The sequence below is a fragment of the Cheilinus undulatus genome, linkage group 20, assembly GCF_018320785.1.
Source record: "Cheilinus undulatus linkage group 20, ASM1832078v1, whole genome shotgun sequence".
Taxonomy (NCBI): domain Eukaryota; kingdom Metazoa; phylum Chordata; class Actinopteri; order Labriformes; family Labridae; genus Cheilinus; species Cheilinus undulatus.
The window spans coordinates 24,730,610-24,758,514 of NC_054884.1; the positions used below are offsets into that span (position 1 = coordinate 24,730,610).

The window sequence follows — 27,905 nt, forward strand, 5'->3', positions numbered from 1 at the left end:
TGTTTGCCAATATTGCACAAAGACACTTTAATCTATTTCGACACCAGGGAGATCAGCATTAAAAGAATCCTCAACAAAGATGCTGCATCGCCTCTTTAGAGCCTGGCCTGGTCAAAACAATTTACCATATTTAGCTGAGAAAGCCCAGGGATTGATCTTTAGGCAGAAAATTGGCAAGATTAGAAAATGGAAACAGACGCCTGCCTCATAAAATTATAGTAAATTTGCATCCAATAAGGAGAGGTGATGAATTATGACTTTGTTTCTGCTTCCTTGCTTGAGCATTTTTGTATGCATGTGTGTGAATGGAAGCACACATGCTTGCGTTGACATTACACAGTGACCGCTCAGGAGGCACAATGTCCTCATCTGAGGCGCGACAGATGAAAGGTGTTCTGTCACACTCCTGCAGTCAGTCAGCCAGACAGGCGGCTATGACTGTCGGCTGTCAGGACCTACACCACATACCTGTCAGCTTCAGGGCGGAAAGGTCCCAGAGAGTTTAACTAAGAATAACCTGTTTACAGAGAGAGCTGAAGAGTGCGGCTCTGTGGCTTTCAGGGGCTTGTGCTGGGTAATACAACTGGGTCAAGGGACAGGGATCAAGACTGGGAGAATAGAGGAAAGGGTTGAGGAGGTATGAGAGGACACAAAGAGAAAAGAAAATGACAGAGAAAAATAAAAACCAGACAAGGAGGTGATTGACAAGCCGCAGTCGATAAGATTAGATGGGATGTGATTACAGCCAGAAGCAAAGGAAGTTTGAGAAAAATCACCAAGTCTGACAATATGACAAACTCCCTCCATGTCAATCATATGCAATATATCAGGACAATAACCTTGCTTCATGCTCTTTTATTGAGCTGTGTGAATGAGTTTCCAAGGTCAATGTCCACAGCTCTGCTATGTTGACAACACTGACTGAATATGGTAGCTACATTTGATAGAGAATGCTGCAAGAGCCATATTTATCAACAGAGCTGTAAAGCATGCTGATAAATCCACTTTTTTTGATGAAAATGAAAGAATGAAAATGAAACTTCTTAAAAATCAGCACTTGAACATTAATCAGCATGATTATAACTTACAATAATAACAGAAAGCATGTTTAAGAGACATTTATTTAATGTGTTCTTGACTTTTAAAGACTGCTGCATGTCCCATCTGTTAACATGGTGGAGGCGGAGCTTGTGATCTATACTACAGCCAGTCAGCAGGGGGACTTTTTCAGGGAGTGGTTAAGCTGTCAGTGTTTTTATACACTCCAAGGTTCACAGTCCACAGCAAAAGTGTCTCTTACAATTCTTTTGCTGTTTATTTTTTTATTGTTAGTTATAAAAATGCTAAAACAAGGGGAGTGCAGATGGTCGAGTGGTTTAAGGCACTACCCATGTACACGGTGGCCCGGGTTCGAATCCAGCCTGTGGCCCTTTGCCGCATGTCTCTCCCAACTCTCTTCCCTGTTTCTGAGTCTATCCACTGTCCTTCGTCTATCAAATTAAAGGCATGAAAAAGCCCAAAAATAAATCTTAAAAAAAAAAAAAAAAAAAAAAGCTAAAACAAGCAACAATGACCAAAACATTCAATTTTCATTTGTTATTAGCAAGTTATTACAGTTTTAAGAGGTGGAAATTTTTACCTTTCCTTAATAGCAATTCAATCCCTGCCAATATTGCACTAATATTACATTGTGAGAAATTTCCCTCTAATGTTACATGAACATGAAAAATGAATGTTGTGGTCATTGTTTGTTATAACTTTTTTATAACTGTTTGTGGGTTCAAGTCAGCCTATGGGGCAGAGTGGAATAAAAAGTGTCAAAAAAGCGCTCTGAAAAAAATCATTAATAATTTGTGTGAACACTGTTCACACAACCAGTTTTATTGTTTTACAATAACTCAAATTCCACTCAAGCGTGTTTTTAGTCTCAGTTTGTACCTGGATGTGTAAGACACAGCAACTTGCTTTCACATGGCGAGACATCAAACTTTGAAAGGCCAGCACAGCCTTGTTCTGTGGATTTAGTTGAGGTGCAAAAGAAGCTATGTTGTTCAGAATTGTTATGAATCCTCTCCTTTTCTCATTGAATTTTTTTTCCTAATCTTAATGGCTCTTCTAGTGGTTTAAGACTCTTAAGACTTTTAAAACAACTTCCTGTTTAATGGCAAATAAAAATCACAGTAACTTAACTTTTGGTGTGACTTGAGCCAATCAACAGTTAAAAAGGCTACAACAAACAATATTTCCAGCATTCATTTCTCATTGTTTTATTTGGGGTCTTACTGATAAATCGGTTGGCCGATTTAATGGGACGATTATAGCCTACTAAAAACAATTAGTAATCAGCCAAAATTTTGCCAACAGACACAGATGTAAACACTTTGATTTTCACAAATAAAAAGCGAGGGATAAGACTTGGCTTTACTTACTGTGTTGTATTGTTTATCCAGTAGAGGGCGCTCCGACCCTTTTCATGCCACACGCTCCATATTTATCTCCTTACAGCAAAGAGACTAGATAGCAGCTTGGCTGAGCATCAACTTTTTTGGAGAGTATGGGTTGCCTCAGTGGTAAGTTTATAACTATTTTGTGGAATTAACAATACCTGCATAAGTTTCCTGTATCATTTCAACCCCCTTGTCCATGAATCATGCCATGCCTTGGTTGTTACAGATTATATATATATATATATATATATATATATATATATATATATATATATATATATATATATGTGTGTGTTAGCAAGCTAAAGGATAACCTAGCTTAACATTAGCTAACAATGAACTTGAGCAGAGTCAGCAATGACAGAGTGAACGTAATGGTGCAATATCTCACTGTAATATTACGCTGCATGAAGCCTAATATCCTCACCCTTTCTCAAAGAAAATGTGTGTCCTAAAATAAATGACTCTACCAGTGGTTTAAGACTCAACTGCTTGCTGATTGGCTACTTCCTGTTTCATGGCAAACAAAAATTATTGAGTGACTGCTTTTTTGGGGGGGAAAATTTCTTACATTGTGGTTTATTTGTGGGCATTTTTTACATTTGCAAGTGTTAACTAGCCTGTTGCCAGTTCTTGACAATCTAAGCAGAACAGATCAATCCAAACAGGAAGTCAGACAGGACTGCACTGAGCACCTGGTCATTTTTCAAATAAAACAACAGGTGCAGATCACTAAAGCTGCAATATGCACCAAGAAAAAAAGGGAAAAGAACAGTTAATCCACCTTGGACAGGAGAAGCAACATGTTGTTTTCCTAATTCCCACACAAGATCATGATAACATGCATCAGCTGATCTGGGCTACACTTCAGAAACAGATTGAGCTTTCCTTCTGTGCACAAACACTGGAAATTTTATCTTAATTTTTAAGAAGTGGTTGCAGCACACCACTATTAAATGATAATAAAACTTTACAGAATTCTTCTTATAATGGGAACGCAAGGGAACTTTAAAAATCAAGTCAAGGTATGTGAATCTTTGGAAAAAATGGTGATGGAACATCTCTCCCTCGTGTGAGAAGGAAATGAAACTGACACTGACACCAGAACTTCACAAATCATCACAAGCAGACAGGTGTGACTCAGAAGGAAAAGCTGACGCCGAGCTCTAAAGAGCCACGCTCCACACTTCTCTGATTTCACCCCTCTGTTCTCTGCTCCCAAGTGCGGCGCAATAATTGGTATTGCAGGCGGTGCTGACAGTTCATGCGCCGCCACACAGGGAAACGCTCCAGAGAGAGGGAGAGGTAAAAGAGAGAAGGTGAGAGGTAGGTGGAAGGAGACAGACATAGAGACGGAGAACGAGAGTGGGCGGGTGAGAGAAAACCTGACAAAGCTGAATAATATCCCTGTCGCTAGCTGTGGAAGCTACCTGCTTTTGCTTTGAATGACATACATGGCAATGTCACATAAACAGAGTGGGAATAGCTTGACAAGGATCAGCCTGTTTCTGTGTCTACTCCATGAATGACAGGGGTTGTGAATTTGAATCAAAAAGACTTTTGTCTTATCTAGGGAGACTGACAAGTCGAGACAGATAGAGTCAGGGCCGGGGCGAGCTGCTTGTTTACCGTTTGTGTGGGAGTTCATCAAGGATGCTGATAAAGCATTGACCAATGAGAAATCTCGCCCTAAAGCTCAGCCAAGTGATGCATGTTTCAGCAACAAACAGCCTCCCAAAAAACTCCACATCTGCCTGGAATGCATTAACACATTTAGCTGCATTATGTGAGTCTATGTTAAATGCAGATGAATGGCTTTCAGCTCATACACACATTTAAGAAGAAAAAAAGGGAGCTACTCTAAAGCTTGAGCTGAAAGGTGGGAAGGTTTTAGCTGATTTTTAAAAGTAATAACATCTTACCTTTGGGATTTAGAAACTTCTGCTGTCTAAAAACTCTGATATGAAAATGTCTGTACTTATCTGTCAAAGGAATACGAAGAAATACGCATAGATTGAAGGGAAGATTTAAGAAAAAGCCTTTGGCATACAGTATATCTGTGCTAAAAGTTGAATACGTGTCCTCAAGAAAGGTGAACTACCAGTGTAGCGTCAGCTAGATTCATGGAGGGGTATCTTTGGAGCATATAAGTGATGACTCATATGAAGTCTGTTCAGGCCAGAGAGGGGGCTAAGGTCATGCTTTGAGATGAGAAAAAAGCCACTGCTACTCACTTGTGGAAGATCTTTGCTCGCTTGTCACTTGAGAAGTTCTCCAGCTGCAAAGACTCCTGGGTGAGGAAGGCTACGGCCAGGTGGAAGTAGTTGTTCCACAGCTGAGACACAAAGACAGACACAGTGATGTTAAAGAATGAGGATAAAAGGTTATTTAGTAGCAGATCTGTTTCTTGGGTAGGAAAGCTTTTCTGTTGTATGGGAAAAAATATACATGAGGGAAGATAAACATAACTGACAGAAAGAGCTAAATGTTTTGATGGAGAAGTAAAAAATTGCATGCACTGAGGGGATTTTGCAGGAAAAAAATGGAGGAATATTGTAACAATAGGTATAAAAAGTACAGTATGATAAAATAAATCAGTGTGTTACAGGAATACTGTCTGTCAAGCTGCAAACCACTTCCACATTTTTGTAAATACCATGACATCATGATAGGTAAGTGTTTATTGGAGTTAATGTTGCATTTCTTTGAGCTAGAATCTGGTCATTCTCCTCTAACCTCTGCCACCAACAAGGCGTTTTAGCCCAGAGTGCCAGTCACTGGATACTTTCTCCCATTCACCGTGAACCCAGAGATAGTTCTGCATGAAAATCCTAGAATATCACAAGTTTGTCTAATACTCAGACCAACCATGGCAAGTTCAAAGCAACTTCAATCACCTTTATGCCAAATGGTGATGCTCAGTTTGAACATCATCTGCATCCCTAAATGCATTGGTTGCTGCCATGTAAGTGTTTGTGTAAGTGAGCAGTTGAACAGCTGTACCTAATAAAGTGACCACTAAGGATATAAAGGTTGACCATTTCCTATATTCAGGATAGAAAAAAGATACCTATCACATTCAGAAAGCTGGTACTGTGTCTCTTGCCTTATAAATCTCTTTTTTGTAAAGAAAGCAAAATGAAGAACATTTTATTGTTTCATCTTTGTACTTGTATTATAGACTGTTGTATTGTAGACTTGTATATATAACCTTTAAATTAAATAACTTCAGTGCAATAACTTGAAATTATGTACAATTAAGTTGCTACAGATATTTTTGTTTTCTATCTCTTTCAATCTTTGTTTCCATCTTCCTTCTCTTTGAATGTTAGTGTTGTTACAGCACTTTTTCACCATCCTTCTCTTGAAAATGAAAAAAAAGAGTAGTTGAGATTGTTACGCTAAAATTTTCATAAGCTCTCCGAGTTGAAGGAGAGGTTGAGATTCCTTTCCCACAGACCTCAAGGATTTAATCTCAACATTGAAATTACAGCTAAAAGAGCGTTACTGTAGCTGCTATATCTCACTGATATACAGTCGATGCATGCGTCTGAAATGTCTTTTTATTATATTTTCTAAAAGTGAATTTCTGTAAGCCATAGCATATCTGTTCAAACCAAAACAGAAATCAAGAGCAGCATACAGTATGTTTAGGGTTGGACAGAGAATCTATCCAGCAATATTCTGTTGTCTTGATTTGTGACAGTTATTGTTTTGCAAATGTCAAAGTAAGTTTAAGGTGATAGAGGGTTAACTGACAGTGATTGCAGTTGAAAAATACATTAATATTTACTTAACATTTATAGAGCAATTATTTTAATCTGACAACATAAAATTATATTGCAATTTTTCAAAATTGCTGTAGTGTGACATAAGATACGATAATATATAGTGGGATGGGATGCGACTGGATGCACTGCAATGTGATGAATGTGATGCCATGAATACACTTTATCATCCATCTAAGGAAATTTGTCTTGGCCTTGTGTCACATATCGTATCATATCATAATGTATCGCTTTGCTCAGTTTTGCATCATATTGTATATTATCATATCGTTTCGTATCTGATCATATTGTATCATAATGTATTCTGTCATTTTGTATTATCCTTTAGTACCGTATCATAATGCATTGCTTCATACCACATAGCTTCAAGAACTTAGTGCTGTTCTTTAAACAGAGAAATGTTGTCAAGTTCTGATAAAACTGACACTATAGCAGCATCCACGTAATCCCTCCTGCCATTATTGCACCAGCCTCTTGTCGCTGCTTGCTTTCGTCACGACTCCATTGCGCCCAAAAGTATTGCCCCTCAATGCTGATTGGTTCTGTCACTTTCTAGCCGGGCCCAAACTGCTCAGATGGGAGCTTTGCAAGATGGATTCACCAGTGAGAAACACAGAAACAGGCAAATCCATCTGCTTTGCAAGGTTATCAATTCACTAATCTTCTTATCATATTGTTTGTACTGTGAAGCACCGTATAGTACATCTCATCACATCGCTTCATATTGTATCGTTTGTGTATTGTATCACTTTGTATTGTTTCGTATCATAACATATCTTATAATATAATACTGTACAGTACCATACTGTTAAGTTTCTCTTTGTATAATATAGTATTGTATTCTATCCTATCGTATTGTATCTTATCGTATAGTACTGTATACTACCGTAATGTATTGTTTTTACATTTTATAGTACAGTACCGTCTCATATTGTATTGTACCGTACAGTATCATATTGTATTGTGATACAAATGCAATAACATATTGTATTCTACCAAGTCTTACCTGGAATTCCTAGAAATGTATACATACAGGATATATCTATGTGATTGATTTTAGATAAATTACCTTAATGTAGTTCAAAATGAGGACAACCAAATACATTGTATAACTACTACATCAAGAACAGCATGTACTTGAAAGTGCATTCGAATACTATAAAAATTATCATTACATAAAGGCTTTAAAAGCACATAGTTGTTGACAACATTATCATTCTTAAATAAGTCAGACATTTACAGAGTAGGTGGGAGGACTCATTATTCTAGGAGGTAAAAAGGATAAAATATTCTCAAATGCAAACCAAATTGCTTGCCATTACACAGTAACTGATGTTCTATCACTATCATTCAAGTGTTTTCTGCCTTTGGTGATATTTTAATCTATTCAAATGTCCAAGAATGCTGTACATTAAAAAAAGCCACAGAGTGAAGCAGCAGTGGAGAGATGAACAATGAAAAAATGCCAGCCAAATCTTTTCTAAACCTGCAGTTAGAAGCACTTTAAAACCCTATTCAACAGCGCACTAAATAAAGGAACGTTGTCTCTGGGAGGTTGGGAGGGCTGTATCAAGGCTGTTTGGGAGGAAAAAAGAATGAAAGAAAAGGCTTTCTAAAGTTTAGCTCTTACCTGTAGCTCAAAGTTGGTTTGATCCAGAAACTTCTTGTTCAACACAGCTGCATACTGATTAATGGCCCGCAGGAACACTCTGAAAAGATAAGAGGATAAGTCCTCTTAATAATCAAATACATTTCTTCTTTTCACATTAGAAGAAATGAATTCATGCTCTTTTAATTTAATGCTCCTAATTTTACTTCTTAAAGAGTGCCTTTAAGAAAACTATGCAGTTCTCACAGAAGCCGCTTTATTGGTTAATCATGTAGCCCCAGAAACCCATATTCAAACACAGCACAAATACACATGTATGCAGCAAACACAGCGTCATGTTAACAATGTTCTGAAACATATACACTGGATTTCATGGCAGTGCATTGTAGTAGTCCACACAAATGTCCCTGACTCTGTTAAATGAATGGAGTAAACTCAAGGCGCTCACAAACAGTGAAAACTTTGAAAGACTGGCTGAAAAGAGGCTTTCTTTGTACACAGGCAGTGAGTTTAAAGCACATAAATGCCTCAATACCTAAGTAGCTGTCTAAGCAAACACCGTATTTGTTTAGGTTTTCACTTAAATGTAAAAATAAGCTCATTAGACATGAATTTAATGGAAAACAAAGCAAACAAAGCATTTCAACATCTCAGTCAGATGAAAGTCACCAGTTAACATGGCCACATTTCAAACTGTAACAATGGAAAGTTAGTGTTAGTCCATTCATTTCTTCTTTAATAAATTAATAGTTGTAATGGATAAGCTCCATGAAAAATTTGCAGGTACGCTGTATGGACAAAAGTATTTGGCCAAATCTGTTCATTGTGAGATTTGGGAGTTTTAATCACATCTGTTGCTGCAACAGGCGCATATATCAAGCATCTAGCCATGCAGTCTCCATTTGTAAAACATTTGTGACACAACATGACTTTAAGCGTGGCGCTGTGATGGATGCCACCTTTGTAATAAGACAGGCCATGACATTCAAAAGTCAACTGTAAGTGATAATATTAGAAAGTGGAAGCGTTTAGGAACAACAGCCACAAAGCAGAAGATCGCGTAAAATCACAGAGCGGGGTCAATGACTGCTGAGATGCGCGTATTCCATAGCTGAAGAGTTATGAACTTCCACTGGCGTTAAGGTAAGCATAAAAACTGTGCAGCAGGAGCTTCATGGAATGGGTTTTCATGGCTGAAAAGCTGCATACAAGAGAAAGCCCTGTTCTATTCCAACATGACTGTGCCTCAGCGCACAAAACAAGGACTACAGAGACATGGTTTGATGAGTTTGGTGTGGAGGAGCTTGACTGGCCTGCACGGTGGCCTGACCTCAACCCCAATGCCATTTCAGTTCCTCTTGTTCAGGCATCTGAAAACTTTAGTCCATATAGGGTATCTAATACTATCCTTTTTTCTTAAAAAAATATGTAGTTATTTAAGACCGGTATGAGTAAACAAGTTTCCCTTTTGGGGCCTTTTGCAGGATGTCATGTGTCAAGGTCTACCACACCTCCAGGACACAATTACTGGCTAAAGAGAGAGAATTTTCAGTCATACTTTTGTTTTAAGTCGTGTTTTTATTTCTACTTGATCATTTTTAATAAATACTTTGGGGGAATATTAAGAAAACAGCAAAATAAAAAGAACATTAATCTTAACTGAGAAGAAGAGATACTGTGTACCATTAAAAGCTGCTACTTTTAAACAGCAGTGCCCAGAAAGGTCTACAAAATGCACAAAAAAAAAATCAATTTTTGACTAAAGTAGTCTTCTTATTCTAAAACATTGATTCCCAATCCGGGGTCTCTGACCTCTCTTACCTCCAAAAGAGGTGAAACACAGGTTGAATTTTCCTCCCTGGCAGACTGAAGCACAGAGGAGCTGCAGGCACTCCCAAATAAAATCCATGTGATGAGCAGACCTTAATGAGAACTCTGTCTGATGGGTTAATCCACTCTGATGTTGTGAAATTAAATGTTAATAACTTAAGTGGCATGAAGCTTTTAGAGGGGAATTATGATTGCTACTTTCAGTCAGAGGCCCATCCGCTTTTTAACTTTGCTCCCTGGTTGAACCAGCTATACAACAATGTGAGTACTCATCTCTAAGAATTACCCACAAAGGAAAAAATCACCTTATCATAAGTGCAGCAGGAAAAAGATCCAGCACAGCACTCTCAATAACCTGGCTTACTTTAGTTAAAGAACCCTTGGGTTCTTGAGCTTGATAAATCTTAGTCTTAGCATTAGTCGCTACGAATATTTCCAAACTACTCATCGCTAAGCAAAGTGTAACAAATGATGGCCCAAGGCAGCATAGAAGCACATAAAGGCACATCAGACTGTGCAGTAAGAAAATGGCAAGGTGAAACAAGGACAATTGTTATACCACCTAAGTGGATTGCGTCAGGGTTTCATGAGCGGGCAATAAAGCAGCATTAAGATGTAGCGCTCATGTAATCGGCGCTGGCAGGTGAGCAGACATCTGCTGCACGGGGAGATCCAGCAGAGCCGTCTGCCTTTGTCAAAGCATAAGATAAAACTTTACACAGCCTGGCTCCACCATGGAATTAGCATATATCCTAATACATAATATTGGAGCTTTTTATGCTGCATTTTAGTTGTATGGCAAAACACGTGCAAAAGGCATGTGGGAGACTCCATGGTCAAGTAGAAGAAAGGTTTTTGCTCTGATGAGACCAAATAGGTGCTTTTTGGCCATCAGACAAAACGCTATGTCTGGTGGACACCAAACACACCATCATCCTCACTGGTGGTGGCAGCATCATGCTTTGGGGATGCTTCTCAGCAGCTGGCCCTGGAAGGCTTGTAAAGGTAGAGAGCAAAGTAAATGCAGCAAAATATAGGAAAATCCTGGAGGAAAATCTTATTCAATCTGCAACAGAACTACAGCTTGAGAGATGTATTTTTCACCAAGACGATGACCTGAAGCATACAGCAAAAATACACAGAAATGGTTTAACAACAACAGTGCAGTACCTCAAAGTCTACCTCCCGTAGATTCACCTTGTCAATCATTCACCTTGCCAATCATTCAAAGGTCAACTCACTAAGGCTAAATTTCACTCTTGTGGAAACAGCGCTGGGGTTTCCATTGTCGTGCATCTCACTGACCTTGAACAGAAATAACTCCACTGTTGAAATGGCATCCCTTTGGGATCAAGAGTATTTTAAAGCCATACAATATTCATGTCCCACATTTATCTCCATTTCTGACTAGATGCTATCCGAGGCCAATGTGTGATACATATTAAAAAGTCACCTTAATCATTAGCTGGAAAGGTTAACTGTAATTTAACATCTTTGGATAAGTCATTAGGAGTCTATTTCTCCAGCACTGTGGCCGCAGAGTGGGACACCCCCTCATCAGACAGCCTATTACCGCCATCCTGTCTGCAAGAACACAGCCACCCTCTCTCTACACACCTTACTCAATTTTCTGCAGCTGTGAACATGTCAATGTAGTTGATATGCTTTGACACAGGACTAATGCTAAAATGTGTTTCCTTCCACTGCACCTGTGGGCTGAGAAATATTACTGCTGAACATGTGGTGCTCATTAGTTTTGAGTTTAATTAATACAAATTTAAAAAGGGGGGTTTATTGGTTCTGGAAATTCAAACAAAAGAACATGATTTTAAGAGGGAGACTTGTTTTTTAAAATATCTGTGTCATAAATTTCTTTTATTTAACAGGTAGAAGTTGTGTTTTTTAAAACTACACTTCTTAAACTTGACTGTCACTGTTAAAAACTACAGTGATTAGTTTTTTACTGGTTATGGAACAGACCAGAATTCATACTGCAGCCTCTATTTGACAAGAAAAAGCCAAAAAAAACACAATCAGTAAGACAAACCGAGCATATAGTGTTAGTTCAGGTAGGCCACAGAGTCAAGCCCTGCCACATAACTGAGAACAGCTGATCTCACATAAGCCAGCTGATTCACTTCCAAGCAGACTATTTGCTTAACGCACTCGTGCTGCCTTTTTTGTGCTGCTCTAGCCTAGCCTAACAGTGCTGTTAGTGCTGTTGTAAGTGAAAATTAATAACTGCTAATAAGGAAAAATATTTAACAGAAAATCATATGTTACTTGAAAAAGTGGTCCTGATTGAAATGATTTCTATGGAATGAGTTTGATGTCTGAAACAGCTGCTGAGGGCTAGGTTTTACCCCCTATTTCCACATAGTCCATCTATGCAGCATTACATCAGCACTAAGCACTCCACAAATCACACCCTTTCTAGTTAGGTTCAACACTGAATCTCCACACTGCATGCTGCGCTCCATCTCCTGCACTTCCTTAGTGTTCACACCATCCATTCTATTTTGAAGTTGAGGTAGGACTGCTCTGACTGGGCTGGTTACTTCACTCATGGCGCAAAAGAGTCAGGGCAATATTCGACAGGTTACTGAGCAGAGAATGTAAAGAAGGCACAGCATCTCTGGCTCTGAGGTAAGGGAGCAGCACCAAAACAAAACACCGAAACTGGATATACAATGTCCTTTTTTATGTAATGGATTAAAAAAAAAAATGTTGAAAGACAGAGAGGGAAGTTTTTGTTGTTTTATTTTTCCTAGCTTCAAAGATAACCAAAGCAAAAAAACATCATGGGAAAATGTGCTTGTTTTCAGTTCAGATATTCTGGTTTAAATATTTTATTCAGCATTGACTATAAATATTGAGCTGGGACATCCTGAAGCAAGAAAAACAAAAACTTTAAGATACAGCTGGAAAAGAATTCAAACAAACTTCTCCGTTTTTAAAGTAAAAAGATCAATGGAAACAACAGACCTGCTGAATCTAAACCTGCAATCCACTAGGGCTGCTAACTTTTCAGTACCAAATAGAGGACAAAATGTTTTTGTAATTCCATGCCACAGCAGAGTGGGTATGATGTGAATGTAGTGTCTGTGGAACGACACTCAGTAAATCATATTCTCCAACAAAGGACCCCTAAACCAAAAATACCACATAGGCCAGTCTGAGACTAACTGTATTTTTCTGCAAAAATCACATGAAATTATGACTAAAAGGGTCACTCTTTGTCTTTTAAATACAAAATGATCAGGGCTCCTGCCGATCCCTAAAAAGTCTTCAGAAGTCTTTGACTGGACTTTTAAATTTAAGGTCATAAAAAGTCTTAACACATCTTATTTTTAGGTCTTAAATATTACATGGCAATTTGCCTAACTGATTCTTTTTTAAATAAATCATTGTTTTAATGACAGCTTTATATGATTTTAATCATTCTTTTTGAGTATATGTTTTTCTACCTTTAAGTTCTCAGGCCAACTTAGTTGCCCAGTAAAAAGTATGTAAAGGGCCGTTTTATTTTGACAGGTCCTCCCTAACTTAAAGTGTAATTTTACTTTTTAATAATAAAACAGTTTATTATCAGGTTAGCACAACTGAAAATAAGTTATAATAAATATTAGCATATTTTATATTAATGGAATAAACATTAAATGTGCCAGAAATAATCGGATTTGGGCATTTATGACAGAAAAATGTCTCTGCCCACTACCATTTGACATTTCAAAACGGAAGGTTTAAATCAGAAAATTCAGTCCATGTCAGGTGCACCGAGAAATCTCACATGCCTGCGTAAAAAAATTGTATTTATTTTCCCCGTTCAGGTCTTGCCACAGGATTGACTGGCGACCAGTCCAGGGTGTGTACCCTGCCTCTCGCCCAATGACAGCCCCCCCCCGACCTCGAACGGGATAAGCAGTATAGGAAATGGATGGATGGATGGATGTTGAGGTCTTAGTCAGGGTTTTAACAAGTGTATATACACAGGGTTGGTTTCACAGGAAAGGTGTGATTGATCCAACTAAACCTTTATCTTATCACTGATAGGTGTAACTTTTATCTGTGACAAATCCACAGCTCACACAGATGGGTCACAGTGTGGAAAAAAGCTGTGATCAATACTCTTCACAGCTTCTGGCTAAATATCAGCTCAGCTATAATCAACTATTTCTGCTTGATCTGCCTCCCCAGGGGCGAAACTTCTTCATGCATCCACTACAATCGGTTGATGGAGCATGTTGAAGAAATCTCCTGTGCTGTCTGCATGAGCGATCTGCAGTATTTGTGATGCCCATAAACATGTTTTACGAGGGACTCTTCCTCATGTTCCTGCTTTTGCGATAAGGTTTCCTCTGTTACCAAAAAGCCTGTTTGAAGCAGCAGCCTGCTTGAGCTCAGATGTATAATGGGCTTTAAAGAACAGACAGGACAGCTCCTCTGTGAGCACATCCTGACATTAATTAAAGTGAAAAACTTAATGAGCTGGATGAAACAGACAATACTTTCTTTCACAGCAGCCTCTGACTAAGATGTTTCAAAAAGGCTGTTTTAAACAAGATTAAAAGACATTCAAATATTTTATATATGAACTTTAATGCAGTTTTTAAAGTCAAACATTCTAAAACTGTGGTCCTTAAATAACAGGGGTTATTGATCCCACATAAAGGTCAGATTGAGGGTAGGAAGTGAGGATTCAGAATGAGTATACTTGAGCTCTGGGTTGACATGCGCTAGGGCTGGGTACTGAAATCCGGTACCAGTATGGTACCGGTAGCAACTCGCCTAGTACCGCTCAAGCGGAATCACAACTCTAAACAGTAGTGGCCAAATATTTTTGTCCATATTTTGTTCACATGCCAAGTTAGTTCGAGAGGAAACAGCCATAAAGAGACACAATTACATTTCAGTCTAATTAATTGAGTTAGGGGACTATTTTTTGCAGTGATATGGGAGTAATCATGACTTGTCTGCAGAGTGAACTTAACTAAATATTACAGTTAAGTCCTGCTGCTGAGTAAAGCTTACATTATTTACAAAGCCAAATGCCAGTGGGAGGGTGTCTGGCTGCCTTGCAACATCTGTGACAGCTGGTCATTACGTGGCAAAGGGAAAATAAGAGGCTCACATGCAGACAGAGCAAGAGAGACGCTGACAAACACGTTGTTTATGACTTCATTTCAATGATGAAAATGGTTAATGACTGGGGAAATTTAAGCTGCAGCTATAAATGTAATCAAACACTCCGCCGACGGATTTAGTGTTTGCTTTAGGCCTTCAGCTGAGACATCAAGGATTTCTGGGGACACCCTAGAAATGCGTAATTCCTAAAAACAGCAGTCTGCCCTCTACATGATCTCTGGTTTTTTTAGTCTTTTAAATTTCAGCAGGGAAATCAAGGTAATGCTAATCATCTCTGAATATCAGAGGCTTCCTTATTTTCTGCTTAGGGAGACAAAAAATTACTTGAATATGCTTTAAGTTGTTAATTAGGCAGTTGAAGAGCAGCACGGCACCTCCTACACATTAGACTCATTCTGACATGGTACACATATGGCATGGTTATGATAAATATGCCCCATCAAGCTGTCAGTGTCAGAAAAATCACCCCATTACTAATGATTGATGGCTGTGCTGTACATTTACTTTTCAGCTCACACAAGGGGTTTTTCTTTTTACACCCTGGCAGCTTTTCTTAATCAGCTAGCTTCCTGCAGCCGTGGTACACAGATTTGAGCTCAGCTGGATGATCTGCACCGTAGACACCTTAGCATGTATGCTAATGAAAAGTTATCAGCACATCATACTTGCTAATTGAGTTCAGAGAGCATCACAGATAATGATCAGGATATATTTGCATCAATTGCTGAATAGCTGGCGTTGCGTATCTGCCTGCGCTCTATGATAAGGCAAGGTCAAAAACCTTCACAGACAGCTTACCTTTACTTCAGACAGATGATCTAATATTCCATCACTTCAACAGTCAACACATTTCAATCAAATCCATATGACTGTGTGGCCAATTTTTATGTAATGTGTCATAAAGCCTGTGGAAACAGTTGAGGCTAATCATGGCTTTTCAGAAAGACTCAGTTGTAAGATTTGAAATTGAGTAGGAGGCTCTGAGGAACCTGAGGAGAAGCAATAACGACTGAAGAAAATCATCAGTGGAAGTCAAAGAACCTCTCCATTCACAGGCTGGGAACTTTCATCTGGCAGGGTTCTTAAGTGTTTAAGGCACTTCATATATTGTAGTAATGAAGTGTTGATGACTCTCAATTTATTTGAAGCTAAAATAACACAAGGTAAAGCATCTTTGGAGTAGTGGTTTTCAACTGGTCAGGCAACAGGATCCACAACTACCTCCTTAAAATAAATCATTAACCAAATTTTTGAAAATGTTCAACCACTTGTATCGCATCGAATCATATTGTATCAAATCGTATTGCATCATAGCATATTGTATCATATCATATTGCATCATATTGTATCATATCATATGTTACTGTATTGTATCGTATTAAATGGTACTGCATCGTAGTGCATTGCATCATACTGAATCGTATTGCATGGTATGGTATTGTATGGTGTTGTGTTGTATACTGCACCACACTGCATGGCATCATATCTTAGACTACTGTACTAAAAATATTGTATCATACAAATCATGTATTGCATGGTTTCCTGCATCATATTCTACTATATTGTATTGTACGGTTTAAATCACATTGTGTCATATATTATCGTATCATACTGTATATTGCATAATACACCTAGCAGTGCAACCTGGACACACTGTCAGAGTGTTCAGGAACCTTATCAATAGTATCGTATAATTTTCTACTGTATCCTGTCCTCCTATCCTATCCTATTCCATCCCATCCTATCCTATCCTACCCTATCCTATCCTGTCCTATCCTATCCTATCCTATCCCATCCCATCCCATCCTATGCTATCCTATCCTCCTACTGTATTGTATCACATTACAATGCATTGTATGGAACCAAATCGTATCTAACACGTATGCGACTGTATCAAATTGTATCATATTCTGCTGTATCATATCATATCATATCATATCATATCATATCATATCATATCATATCTGTAACTGTGGTATTATGTCTTACTGTATCATACTGTATCATGCTGTATCATATTATACCGTATCCTATTGTATAGAATCATATTTTATCTAACACTGTATTCTACTGTATCATGTTGTATCACTGTATCCTATGGTGTTGCATCATGTCTTATCGTATCATATCCTACCATATCATATTGTGTATCTCTGGTGGATCATAGCCTACCTAATGATATCCTACCATATTGAATTGTATTGCATCCTACCATATCGTGGGACTTAAACTATTGGACATTAGAGGAAAGAGCCTAGAAAACTGAAAACTTTTGCCCAACAGGTTTGAAGGTTATGATTCAAATTTCTACAGAGGAAGATTTCTCTTTTGGAAATTTATGGTAAGAACTAGAGGATCACCTGAAGATTGTTTTTCTTAAGGAGTCAATTGAGCTGACAAATGAGATAATCAAATAAAAAAAATGCTTTAGGATATGAGTTAGAAAGCTCTCAAGTGTGTCAGTAAGAAATGACAACAGCAAAGATACGCTATAGTTTCTAACCGACCACAATAACCCTGGGTTACCCCAATTTGATTAAATTGTAAACACTGCAGTCCCTTTGGCTTGGCAGCACCGGGCAGCGTGATGCCAATGTCAGAGCTGAAATATTTTTGGGCTTCCTCCAGCCTACAAACACAGAGATCTGAGTTGTAACAATGACAGCTTAGGCGGCTTTTCATCAGGGCTAAAGTTAGTGAAGAGGGGAGTGGGTTACTAATGAGGCAACAACAGCTGATTCAGACAAAAAAATCCAAATAACACCCACTCAGGAGTCAGCGGAGTTCACAAGGAGCAACAGGTGAGAGATAATAAGACATATTCAACACTTCTAGATGAATCATAAAGCCATTACAGCAGATTCATCTTCATCTTTTTGTCTTTTTCCTTTTCACTTTGGTACAAATAACACTCTTTAAGAATTAAAAAGTGAAGAATGAAAGCAGATGGACTTCTTGAACACAAAAGAAATTATAAACATTTTTCGAAAAACTTATTGACTTACATTATACATTATACTTCTGAGACAGATCATGTGGATTCACATCCTGACTGCAGATACAGCCAGCATCTTAGAGAGGATCAAACAAGGCTTTCACAACACCATATCATAGGTTTCCATTATTGCTTGTGTTGATCTGCATTTAAATGCCAAAATACATCAATTAAAATTGGGCCACCCTTGATTTAAACACACAATAGATGAAAGTAAAAGGAGAACCCATAGAGTAAATATGTCAGTTTTGTACAGAGAGAAACAACATGAATGAGTTAACATATTCCCTGTGTTTTCAGCATCTGCTTCAAAGAAGGCACAGATCTTCATTTATTGACAGATAAAAAAATTACACAATTTAACAAAATTTGTCTTTCATTTAAAATGGTTATCAGACATAATCCCTAGCTCTTTTGTATGACAGTAAGTAAGGCAGCCTTTTATATTGTATTTTAAAGGTTTATTTTGGTACTTTTCTGCCACCATATAAAGGCTCAAAATGGTGCAAACTATCTCTTGTTGCGTGACAAGATCTGGCAAATCCACCGTCATTACCCAATCATTAGCACCCCTTAAATTACCTGACAGGTGCTTGCCTAACGACCTCCTTTGAATTTCTCTCCCTCATGGCAAACTGAACTGCCACGCTCTTCCTGATTACATCCTGCATTCACCTTCACCGTCTGCTTTCAAAACCAACTTATGCTGCCTTGTGGCAAACTAATCTTACACCCTGTCAAAATTTGTGCGGCGGGAGTTTTATGTAATGGGTTTCCATGGCCAAGCAGGGTTTGTGCTAGACCCCTTATCTCCAATGAAGGACAATCTCAACCTCAGGTTGAGGAACCTTGAGGAACCTCAACCTCTGGGCACCTTTGGGATGAACTGGATCAGAGATTGCAAGCCAGGTCTTCCTGTCAAACATCAGTGCCTGACCTCATAAACGCTCTACAAAATGAATGGGCACAAATTCCCACAGAAACACCACAAAATCTTTTGGAAAGTCTTCCAAGAAGAGTGGAAGGAGTAATGGCCAGTCGGCTAAATACCTTTGCCCCTTGTATTCAAGATGGTGGACGAAGTAACAAAGTTAAACAATGACAGCATCTTTCTTAAGATCACAGTGCTATTGGCAGAAAACAGTGCAATAAAGATCCATTACATGCACAAAGATCAAACTGAATGTGCAGGGTATAAATGTTATCATGCCACCCCCTTACTCGTAGTGAATATCCCTGAATATTTCCTGCTGCAATCACAATCAAGTCAATCTGACTTCTCACAGATATAATACTAGAGGGCTGCCAGAGAAAAAGTTGTTTAACGTTGGGGGTAAGTTTGGCTATTTTCATTCATTCATGCACCCAACCAAGACAATTTCAGGAGATTTCAGCAATTCTATGTATGTGTGGAAATGCTGCATGCCAGTAAATAAGTTAAACTCTTAGTGTAGGACTGTCTGACTGTGCAGTTTAACTCTGTGGTAGTTCTTCTTTGACCAATGTCTCTGATCTGAATACTTCTTCCTGCAGCTCTAGTATATTATGTCCAGCTGACAGATAGTTTCTGCCCAGTAAGCCACCCTGCTGCCTCTTGATAATGACTTTGATAAAACCATGTTGAGGGAAATCAAATCGGATGTTATCGCGCTTTAGGGGGGCACTATTTAAAGTCCGACTGACAGGGAACAATCACAGCCACTAAAAAACACAGCACTCTGTGGACACCAACGCTAACACGCTCGGGTAAAGGCTCATTGTGGTGACAGATAATAACACACAAACACAAAAAGCAGTCGACTCAAAGCAACCTGAGAAGGTAGCGTGTTTGGCATTTACATCAGAGCTTTATGAGCTTTGAGTTAATCTTTCATCTACACATATACACAGACCTGGCTGCAAATAAACTCCCATACATCTCCAGCAGCTGGTGATGCAGTGCAATGAGCAGAACTATATCTCAAGCTATGTTTCACAGCCGTCCCTGGACTCCTTTGTGAAGCTGTGTCTTAATCTCATTATTGCAGAATTATAAATAAGGGATCCAACAAACCAAACTCCAGAGAGAGAGCAGACAACTGTCACCAAATTAACAAAGCAGCACAGAAGGAAAGTCATTGAAAGGTCAGGCTTTTATATTCAGCTCACAATACAGAAAAGCCGCGGCTTGAGACTCATTGAATGGAGGGTTCTTATTGTTAAACATCACTGTAGCTACACTGAGTATTCGCTCTTTAATTCCTATCGGGAGTTCAGAATGGATGTCTTTACATAAATGCCCTGTTCCCACTCAAACAGGTACAAGAAGTTTGAAATTCTGATGTAAACATATTTAAATAATGCAGATCATGAAGGTCAGGATGTTTGATGAAGATGTTTGAGGGTTTGGTTCACATATGGGGTTATTTGGAGGCAGCTATTGAAAGAATGTGTGGTTTACATTTGGAAATATATATCAAAATATTAGCAATATTACTAATATTTTTCCTTCTATCACTTCCTTTGGTGTAACAATCCCACCATGCTAAAATTTTCTCTTGTGTTTAATAACAGAAACAATTTTAGCAGGGGGCTTCTTCTTCCCAATAAAAGAATCTTCTATTTGACTCAGCACTTAAGATGCCAGCATTACATTCATTTGACACAACAGATAAATATCTGCCACTGATATGGGTTCACGCAATAGTATTTACCAATCACCAATGTTCATTAAGAGGGCCACTTTGGATGACAAACCAGTGTGGCCAGTGAAATTGAGCTCAGCTTTCCAAGAACTGTGGTTAATCGCAGTTAACTCATGATTAAAACGGGGGGGGGGGATTACTTTTTCACATAGGGCCAGATAGGTTTGGATTTTTTCCCCTTAATAAATAAAATCATCATTAAGAAACTGCATTTTGTATTTTCTTGGGTTGTAATTGTGAGACATTAAAATTGGTTTGATGATCCAAAACATTTAAGTGTGATTAATATGCAAAAAAAATCAGGAACCAGAAAAGGGTGAAATACTTTTTCACTACACTGTAGGTATTTTTTTAAGGCTTCAGTAGATTTTGATACTGTCATTCACTACTGAAAACTACAAATCTATTATTCTACCTATCCACTCCATTTTATGCCATCTTTTATGTTACTGTCTTTCTTTTTGAGTCTGATGGTTATGAGCACTTTATCATTCCTGGTTAAAATATTTTTCAGTACCTTTTTCAGTTAAAGATGTGGAGGAATACACATAGAGGCTTTGCTCATATAATCTCCAGCACATCAACACCAATGAGGGTCAGCTTCAAGTATGTCTGACGCCATTACTTTAAGCTAAATCTCATTCATAAAGAAGCCAAATGCCACTAGCTTGAACATATAAAAAAATATTTTAACAAAATCCCAATTATTTTGTTGGTTTAATGAAAAACTAAATAGTTTTAACAAAGTTTTACATTTCAAATCTTTGTTTTCATGTTGTTACATAAGGCAAATGGAGTCAACCCAGATGTCAAAAGTTCACCTTTTGGAATTAAAAAAAAATATATTTTATATATAAATGAATGCTACAAAGACACTTTGCTAAGTAGCCTTTCAGGTCTTCCTATTAGATTAGAAAAAAAACACAAAACAGACATCAGTACAGAGTTCATCCCCAAAGACCAGCACATCAAATCAGATAGCTAGAAGCCCACAGGCTCTGTATTTTTCATCTTGGTGGGAGGCGGGTTCAACAGGGCCAAACAGGATCATGACATCATTGGCAGTCTTTCAACTCTCTGTTAGTCCTCCTCCTTCCTTCTGTCCTGACTCTAGACCTGCCCGGCAGGTCTTGGATTAGTCATGGAGACGGCTCCGAGCGGCAGTCATCCAGTTTGTGAAAGCCTCTCCTAATGAGTCTGTGAGGGATCGGTGGCATGGGTTATCCAGTTAAAGAGCTGCTTCTTCAGCTTATCTGGGCTTTTATCTTTTCATCTGTACACTCTGAGAACTCCCCCATCTCTCTCTATCTACTCTTTTTACATATAATCAAACAGCTCACAAAGAAACTCTGAGTGGTATTTGGGGGAATTGGCTTGTTTGGAGAAGGCCATTTGGCGTACATGGAAATATATTATGTGGAGAGTTAAAAAGTGAGTGTGTTGGGTCTTTTCAACACTGAATTTGTTGTATTTCAGTCCAACAAAGATGAACAGTGTGACTGTAGAAAGAACAAATAATTTGGATGTAATATTTTACAACTGAATTTAACTAATACAATTTTGGTTGCCACATTATTAAAGTAAAGTTTTCCTTCAATGTTACACTCCACAGTTCACATGTATTCTCAAAATACAAGTACATTTGATTTATTTCTCTTCAGAGCTGGCACTCAAACTGAAATTTTAGATTTATTGAGTCAAGACAAGGCAGTTTTCCTCTGTTGATCTTCGCCCTCGTCACTGACCCTTATATTCTCTGTGGTTTAAGAGCTCTTAGAATGGAAGAAAAGTCTTATATAGTTAAATATCAGCAAACAACAGATGATCATACAACATAACTTTTACTTAATCAATTCTTTTCTGTGTTTCTGCAGAAGCCACGGCTGTTTAAATTCCTCACATTACTCTGAATGAAAAAAAAAATCTCTGCTAATAAGTGCTGTTCAGAGTGGGGATGATGGCTACACTCAGCATTCAGCGATTCAGCACATCTGAGACTCTAAGACTGGAGAGTGCCGATCTGTGAGAGGGAATATTCAGCTAAATGTAAAACGCAGCCAGCAGTTGTTGTCTTGTAAAGGAAGTGATGCGGGGCTTTCAATCCCTGGAATAAAACAGACTTCTACAGAGCTACCAAGTGCCAAATTTGCTAATGTAGTAAGCACTCTGAACAAAAAGGTTTTCTTAGGGGGCACTTGTACCTCTTAAAGGCAAAAAAACTAAGTAAATCAAGCAGTTTTTCTACTTTAACTAAATTTGCAGTGTTAAATAAGAGTTAGAGTTAACACTATACCTGAGAGCATTTGGATTCAACCCTTGTTGGTGTTACTCTTTCCATAGTGTTACAATTTTATTTAAATCAACAAATACTCAAGTGTAGGTACTGGTATTAAGACAAAAAGTGATATCATAGCATCTCTAATATCAGGGAACAAACGTGACTCCATCCCAACTGCCAATTAGCTGTCACTATGAACCCATGGCCTGTTGGCATGGGAGAAATGGCAGCCAGTAGTTAACCATCCTGGTGCTGCTGTCCTCGGGGCAATTAGAGCCCATAAATCAGTATACAACCTGGAGGAAGTAAGAGGCGATGGGTGGAGAAGAAGGAGTGGGAGGAAACGACTGCTGCTACAGCTGATGCCCATCTCATTAGTGGTGCCATCGTAATGTGTGGACATGAAAGGAAGCGACTGCTGCTGCTGTGGGTGGCTATCTGTGAGCTGAATGTGTGGACTGCAGGGAAACAAGTCATTGTGAGGAGGGACTGAGGGGTTATTAAGCATAATTTGTAGGAGTTTTAATCTCATGAAAAGTTTAAATGTTTTAATTGAGTGATGAGGTTTCATTTTTGCATTGATAATTTATCCTTTACATGAAAAGTAAAGCTGTTCTTCAGCTATCTTAAGCAACAAAACTCTTTATTCCAGCATTCTTACTCTAGATTTGTGGCATGGTTTAGTCTTACTGCTCCCATTAATCATTTTACTTAAAGCAGCAGGAAGCCGTTCTTGGCAAGCAAGCCCTAATGGAGCCGACTAGCCAGTATTTATAGGTTGAAGTCAGCATTTATCTGGCGATATTAGTCTAACATTTGAAGCTGAAGACCCAGATAGAAAGCTAGATATTTTACTGATTTCAGAGGATATTTAACCCATTTAGACTGGATGCAACCTTTCTACATACACTGTTCAAAAGTACTTTGTCGACTAACCATTACACTAACAGGGACTTTAATGGCGTTGTATGCAAATACATGTACTTCAATATGGAGCTGACCCCTGTTTGCACCTGTAACAGGCTTTTTCCATATTTTGGGGTGTTTCTGTGGGAGTTTTGTGCTCGTTCATTCTGTAGCACATTTATGAGAGCAGGCACTGATGTTGGACAAGAAGGCCTGGCTTGCAATCTCCATTCAAGTTCATCCCAAAGGTGCTCAGTAGAGTTGAGGTGCCTTGTGCAGCAGGGCACAGTTATGTCGGAAAAAGAAAGGGCCCTGTTGCCACAAAGTTGGAAGCAAAGCCTTGTCCAAAATGTCTTGGTCAGCTGAAGCATTAAGATTGGCCTTCACTGGAGATGAGGGGGCTAGCTCAAACCCTGAAAAACAGCCCCAAACTATTATCCCTCCCCCACCAAACGTTAGAGTTGGCACAATGCCATCAGACAGGTAACACTTTCCCGGCATTCACCAAAGTCAGATTTGACCATCTGGCTGCCAAACAGAGAGGCGTGATTCATCACTTCACAGAACATGTCCAGTGTCAGTGTGCTTTATACTTCTACATCTAACTCTTGACATTTGGCTTGGTGGTGTGTGAGGCTTGCGTGCAGCCGCTCGGCCATGGAAACCTATTCCATGAAGCTCCTGCTGCACAATTATTATATTTCTGTCTATATAGTATACCTGTAAAACCTGATGCGACATCAGTTGTTTTGAACGAGTTAATTGTTTTGAAGGCGTGGAAACAATGAATGGCTACTTTGCTAAAATACCCATGTAGAAGGCAGAGGGGATAGAATTAATTTGGTTTTAGCCTCTTTAGCCACCAAGTGGCAAAGTGGCTAAAAGAGGTTTAACATATTTAAAACAATGAAAGTAATATTTTAACATTAGAACCCAATAAAATTCTTGATAGTCTTTGCATCTCCAAAATGAGGACTGTTAGAGAGAATGTTAGCACCATTGCTTCTGATCTAACACCTAAACTGGTTCATCAATAAATCACAGCTGAGGAGGGCCCATTACTGAGTTTTCAGAGGCGCAGCAAGTTCTGTGTACAACCGACTGTACCTATGGAGTCAAAGTTGCCCCAATAGCACAGGGGTTAGGGTTAGGGGAAAGTGAATAAAATAAAACACAAGACAATACGCTCACTTCAGGATTCTGTAGTAAATTAGGGGCATGATGATCTCACAAGACTGAAACATTGCAAGAAGTAACACCTGTTTTGCAATACACAGACAGGAAGCAGAAGCCTTTATGATGGAGTCCAATATTGAACTGGAAATAACCCGCGAAGATGCCCCCACACCTTTAAAATAAATTGTTGTGCAGAAAGAATCAGGGCAAAGACCCTCATCCCAGGCTGTTCTTGGATTTTTAAAAGCACTTAGTGATTTTTTTTTAGATATATTTTGGGCTTTTGGGTTTTTTGTGCCTTTATTGACAGAGGAGGCCAGTGGATAGACCCGGAAACAGGGACGAGAGAGTGGGGGAAAGGGCCACATGCCAGATTCAAAGCCCAGGCTGCCTGGGTACATGGGGTGCTCCTTAAACCACTAGGCTAGGGCTGTTCATTTACAAATTCAACCAAGCCACATTTTAAAATCAAGAAATGTAGCCAGGCCAGACATGTTTGGTGACCAGTAAGCAGCTGGTAATGTCAAATTTTCAACCAAGTCTGATCAATTGGATGAAAAACATGCACTTTTATTATTCATAGTCTCCTGTTTAAATTTGGCACCATGACAAAAGCACAATAAAAAGTGCATGAAAACACCACAACAAAGCTGTATTTGAACATGACCTGAGGTAGTAGAAATGCTTTTATCCACTTGAATTAAGATAAAATAAATAGAATGAAAAAATAAAATGAAAATGTGTAAATATTAATTTTGGTCACATCTTAGCGAAGCATATCTTAAAGTGCAGAAAAACTAAATTTGCACTGTTGTAGCTACAGTTGAAAAGGACATGTTTTATACTCGGTATCTTGAGGCTTCTTCTGTCAGCATCGCTAGCCAAGGAATGTTGCATTCACTGTCTGAAATACTGTGGGAATTTATGAAAACTTGCAAAACAGGTTGCCCTCTGCATCTCTGGCATGACCACAGGTTAGGCCACTCAGGGATTAGTTTTGGGCTGCACGTGGCCCCCGGGCCACTAATTGAATAGGCCTGCACTAGGCCATCTGCGCCCCCCCCAAGCACTTAATGAATCTAAAGTAGAGCTGGGCGATATGGCCTAAAATTGATATCCTGACATATTTTTGCAATATCCCAATACACAATATATATCCCGATATTTTGAAATGGCCTCTCAGCAGCTGTATTTAATTCGGCCCCATATGACACTAGTTTGGTGATTAAAATAGACAGTTCTATTGGATTTTTAATAAAATTGTTTGCAGAAAAGATAAAAATCAATAAGGAGTCAAATTTAAACTCTCCTGTGTGATCATGGGGGGAAAAAGCTTGTCTGGAAGCGGGAACATTTTAACTCCTCGTTGTCGGTGTTTTTAACTGTTAGACTGAGATAGGGCTCCGTAGTTGTGGAGAAGTGGCTCATATTTGTCTGCTGCTGGGCCGTCTTCTCTCTGACATGAACGACTCTGGCAGGGAGTTTTTAGCAAAATGTTTGCACCCAGGCAAATCTAGTGTTCTGGGTTAAGTGTCTTTATGAAATTTTCAAATCCTTGTTTTTTTTAATAACACTGGGCTCATGTCTTTAGCGACGAGTTATGTTACCGCCGCCATTATCTCGGAGCCATCTTGTGGCGTATGTTAACGAATACCGCGTGAGTTCAACCTCTTCCTTTTCAAAGTTGAATGGCTGCTCATCGCTGCAGATCCAGCGCTGTTTCTCGCTGTCCATCTCAAAACGCAGCTAACTCACCGCTAACTCGCCACGCTGCTCCGTTTACCTTCCTCTCCCTTGCTTAACTCACTGCTCACACAAAAACGCACATGTGTGGAGTTTTCTGGATGGGCGGGGGAGAGAGAGAACTCTCTGCTGTGAGAGATGCATTCAGGGACAATGGGAGAAGCGAAACTCCAGCGAGAAATGCACGCTGACGGCTCAAAACTTCCACATAATTTACTCGATGTTTGCGATATAGTCATTTTATACATTCTGTGTGGCAAAAGCCGCAATACATCAAGTATACTTGATATTTTGCCCAGCCCTACTTCAAAGTATTGTTATTGCAGGAATGAATATTCTGAAGTGATTAAAATTGAGGATGGGATACTGTGTTAGATGCATTTTGATTTGAACTACTGTTCAGATGCACTTGACTAGATGAGAAATGACAATGTCTGCAGTGGCATTATAACAAGATGATTACTATCAAAGTTTTCTTCGAAATAGTGTTAAAATCTTCTCCTATGAGCAGAATGACTTGTCATATCTCTATTTGTAGTGCAGCCCTAGTCATGAGGAGATACTTTTGCAGAGGAAATTATACTTCCTCTCTTTATGTTTTCCCTTCCTCCCACTGGACATATTTAGATTTTTTAAACAAATTAAAAGCACCAAGGGATGAACTGTTGGTTCTGGAGTTATGTTTAAGCAGTGGCATCAAAGAGCACCCCACAACAGAGCATGACGCATGTTCACAGCTTCTATGCTCCTACATTGTTAACAAAAACATCAATAGCCCTCTAATGATACCGATAAAAGTGAGTTCTCACTTTAGGGAACGGGACACAAAGTGATCAAAAGCACTCCAACAGATGGTGAGACACAAAAGTTTTGTTACTTTGTCACAAAGCTGACACCTGCAGTATTAAAACAGGCTCAAGTATAAAGACTGTGGGATGACTTAAACTTTGACAGGCTTGTTTTTCATTGAGTTGAACAATCATTTAACTCCAGCAAGTGTCTGAAAGCGCTGACTACAATGCGACTTGAATCTCAACAGCTGTCACAAGCAAGTGCAAGAAGACAAAGGGTTTGATTGTGGAAGATTCTGCTTCGGCAGAGGAAATGACACAACGGCATGGTCTGCAAGTCAAAATAAAATGCTGCACACTACGAAGTAGTCACTCGTCGCATCCCCAAGGGTGAAATACTGACTCACAGTTGTGCTTTAAAAGCTTGTTAGTCCAGTGAAGGAGCATAAGGAGTGTCAGACATGCATGGTTTTATTCTCCAACAGTGCAGCTCAACAGATGTGATGAGCACAC

At 38.9% G+C, this 27,905-nt stretch overlaps 1 protein-coding gene across 1 annotated transcript in view; it reads right to left on the bottom strand.

Moving 5' to 3' along the window:
* The window catches only part of dock1 (dedicator of cytokinesis 1), a 351,227-nt gene that overhangs the window by 72,135 nt on the left and 251,187 nt on the right, over positions 1 to 27,905 (bottom strand). Inside the window, exons 30-31 of the mRNA XM_041815464.1 lie at positions 7,866 to 7,944; positions 4,682 to 4,782 (exon numbers count right to left, since the gene is read on the bottom strand). Of these exons, the coding sequence (XP_041671398.1) occupies positions 4,682 to 4,782; positions 7,866 to 7,944 (180 nt within the window). The remainder of the gene's footprint in view (positions 1 to 4,681; positions 4,783 to 7,865; positions 7,945 to 27,905) is intronic.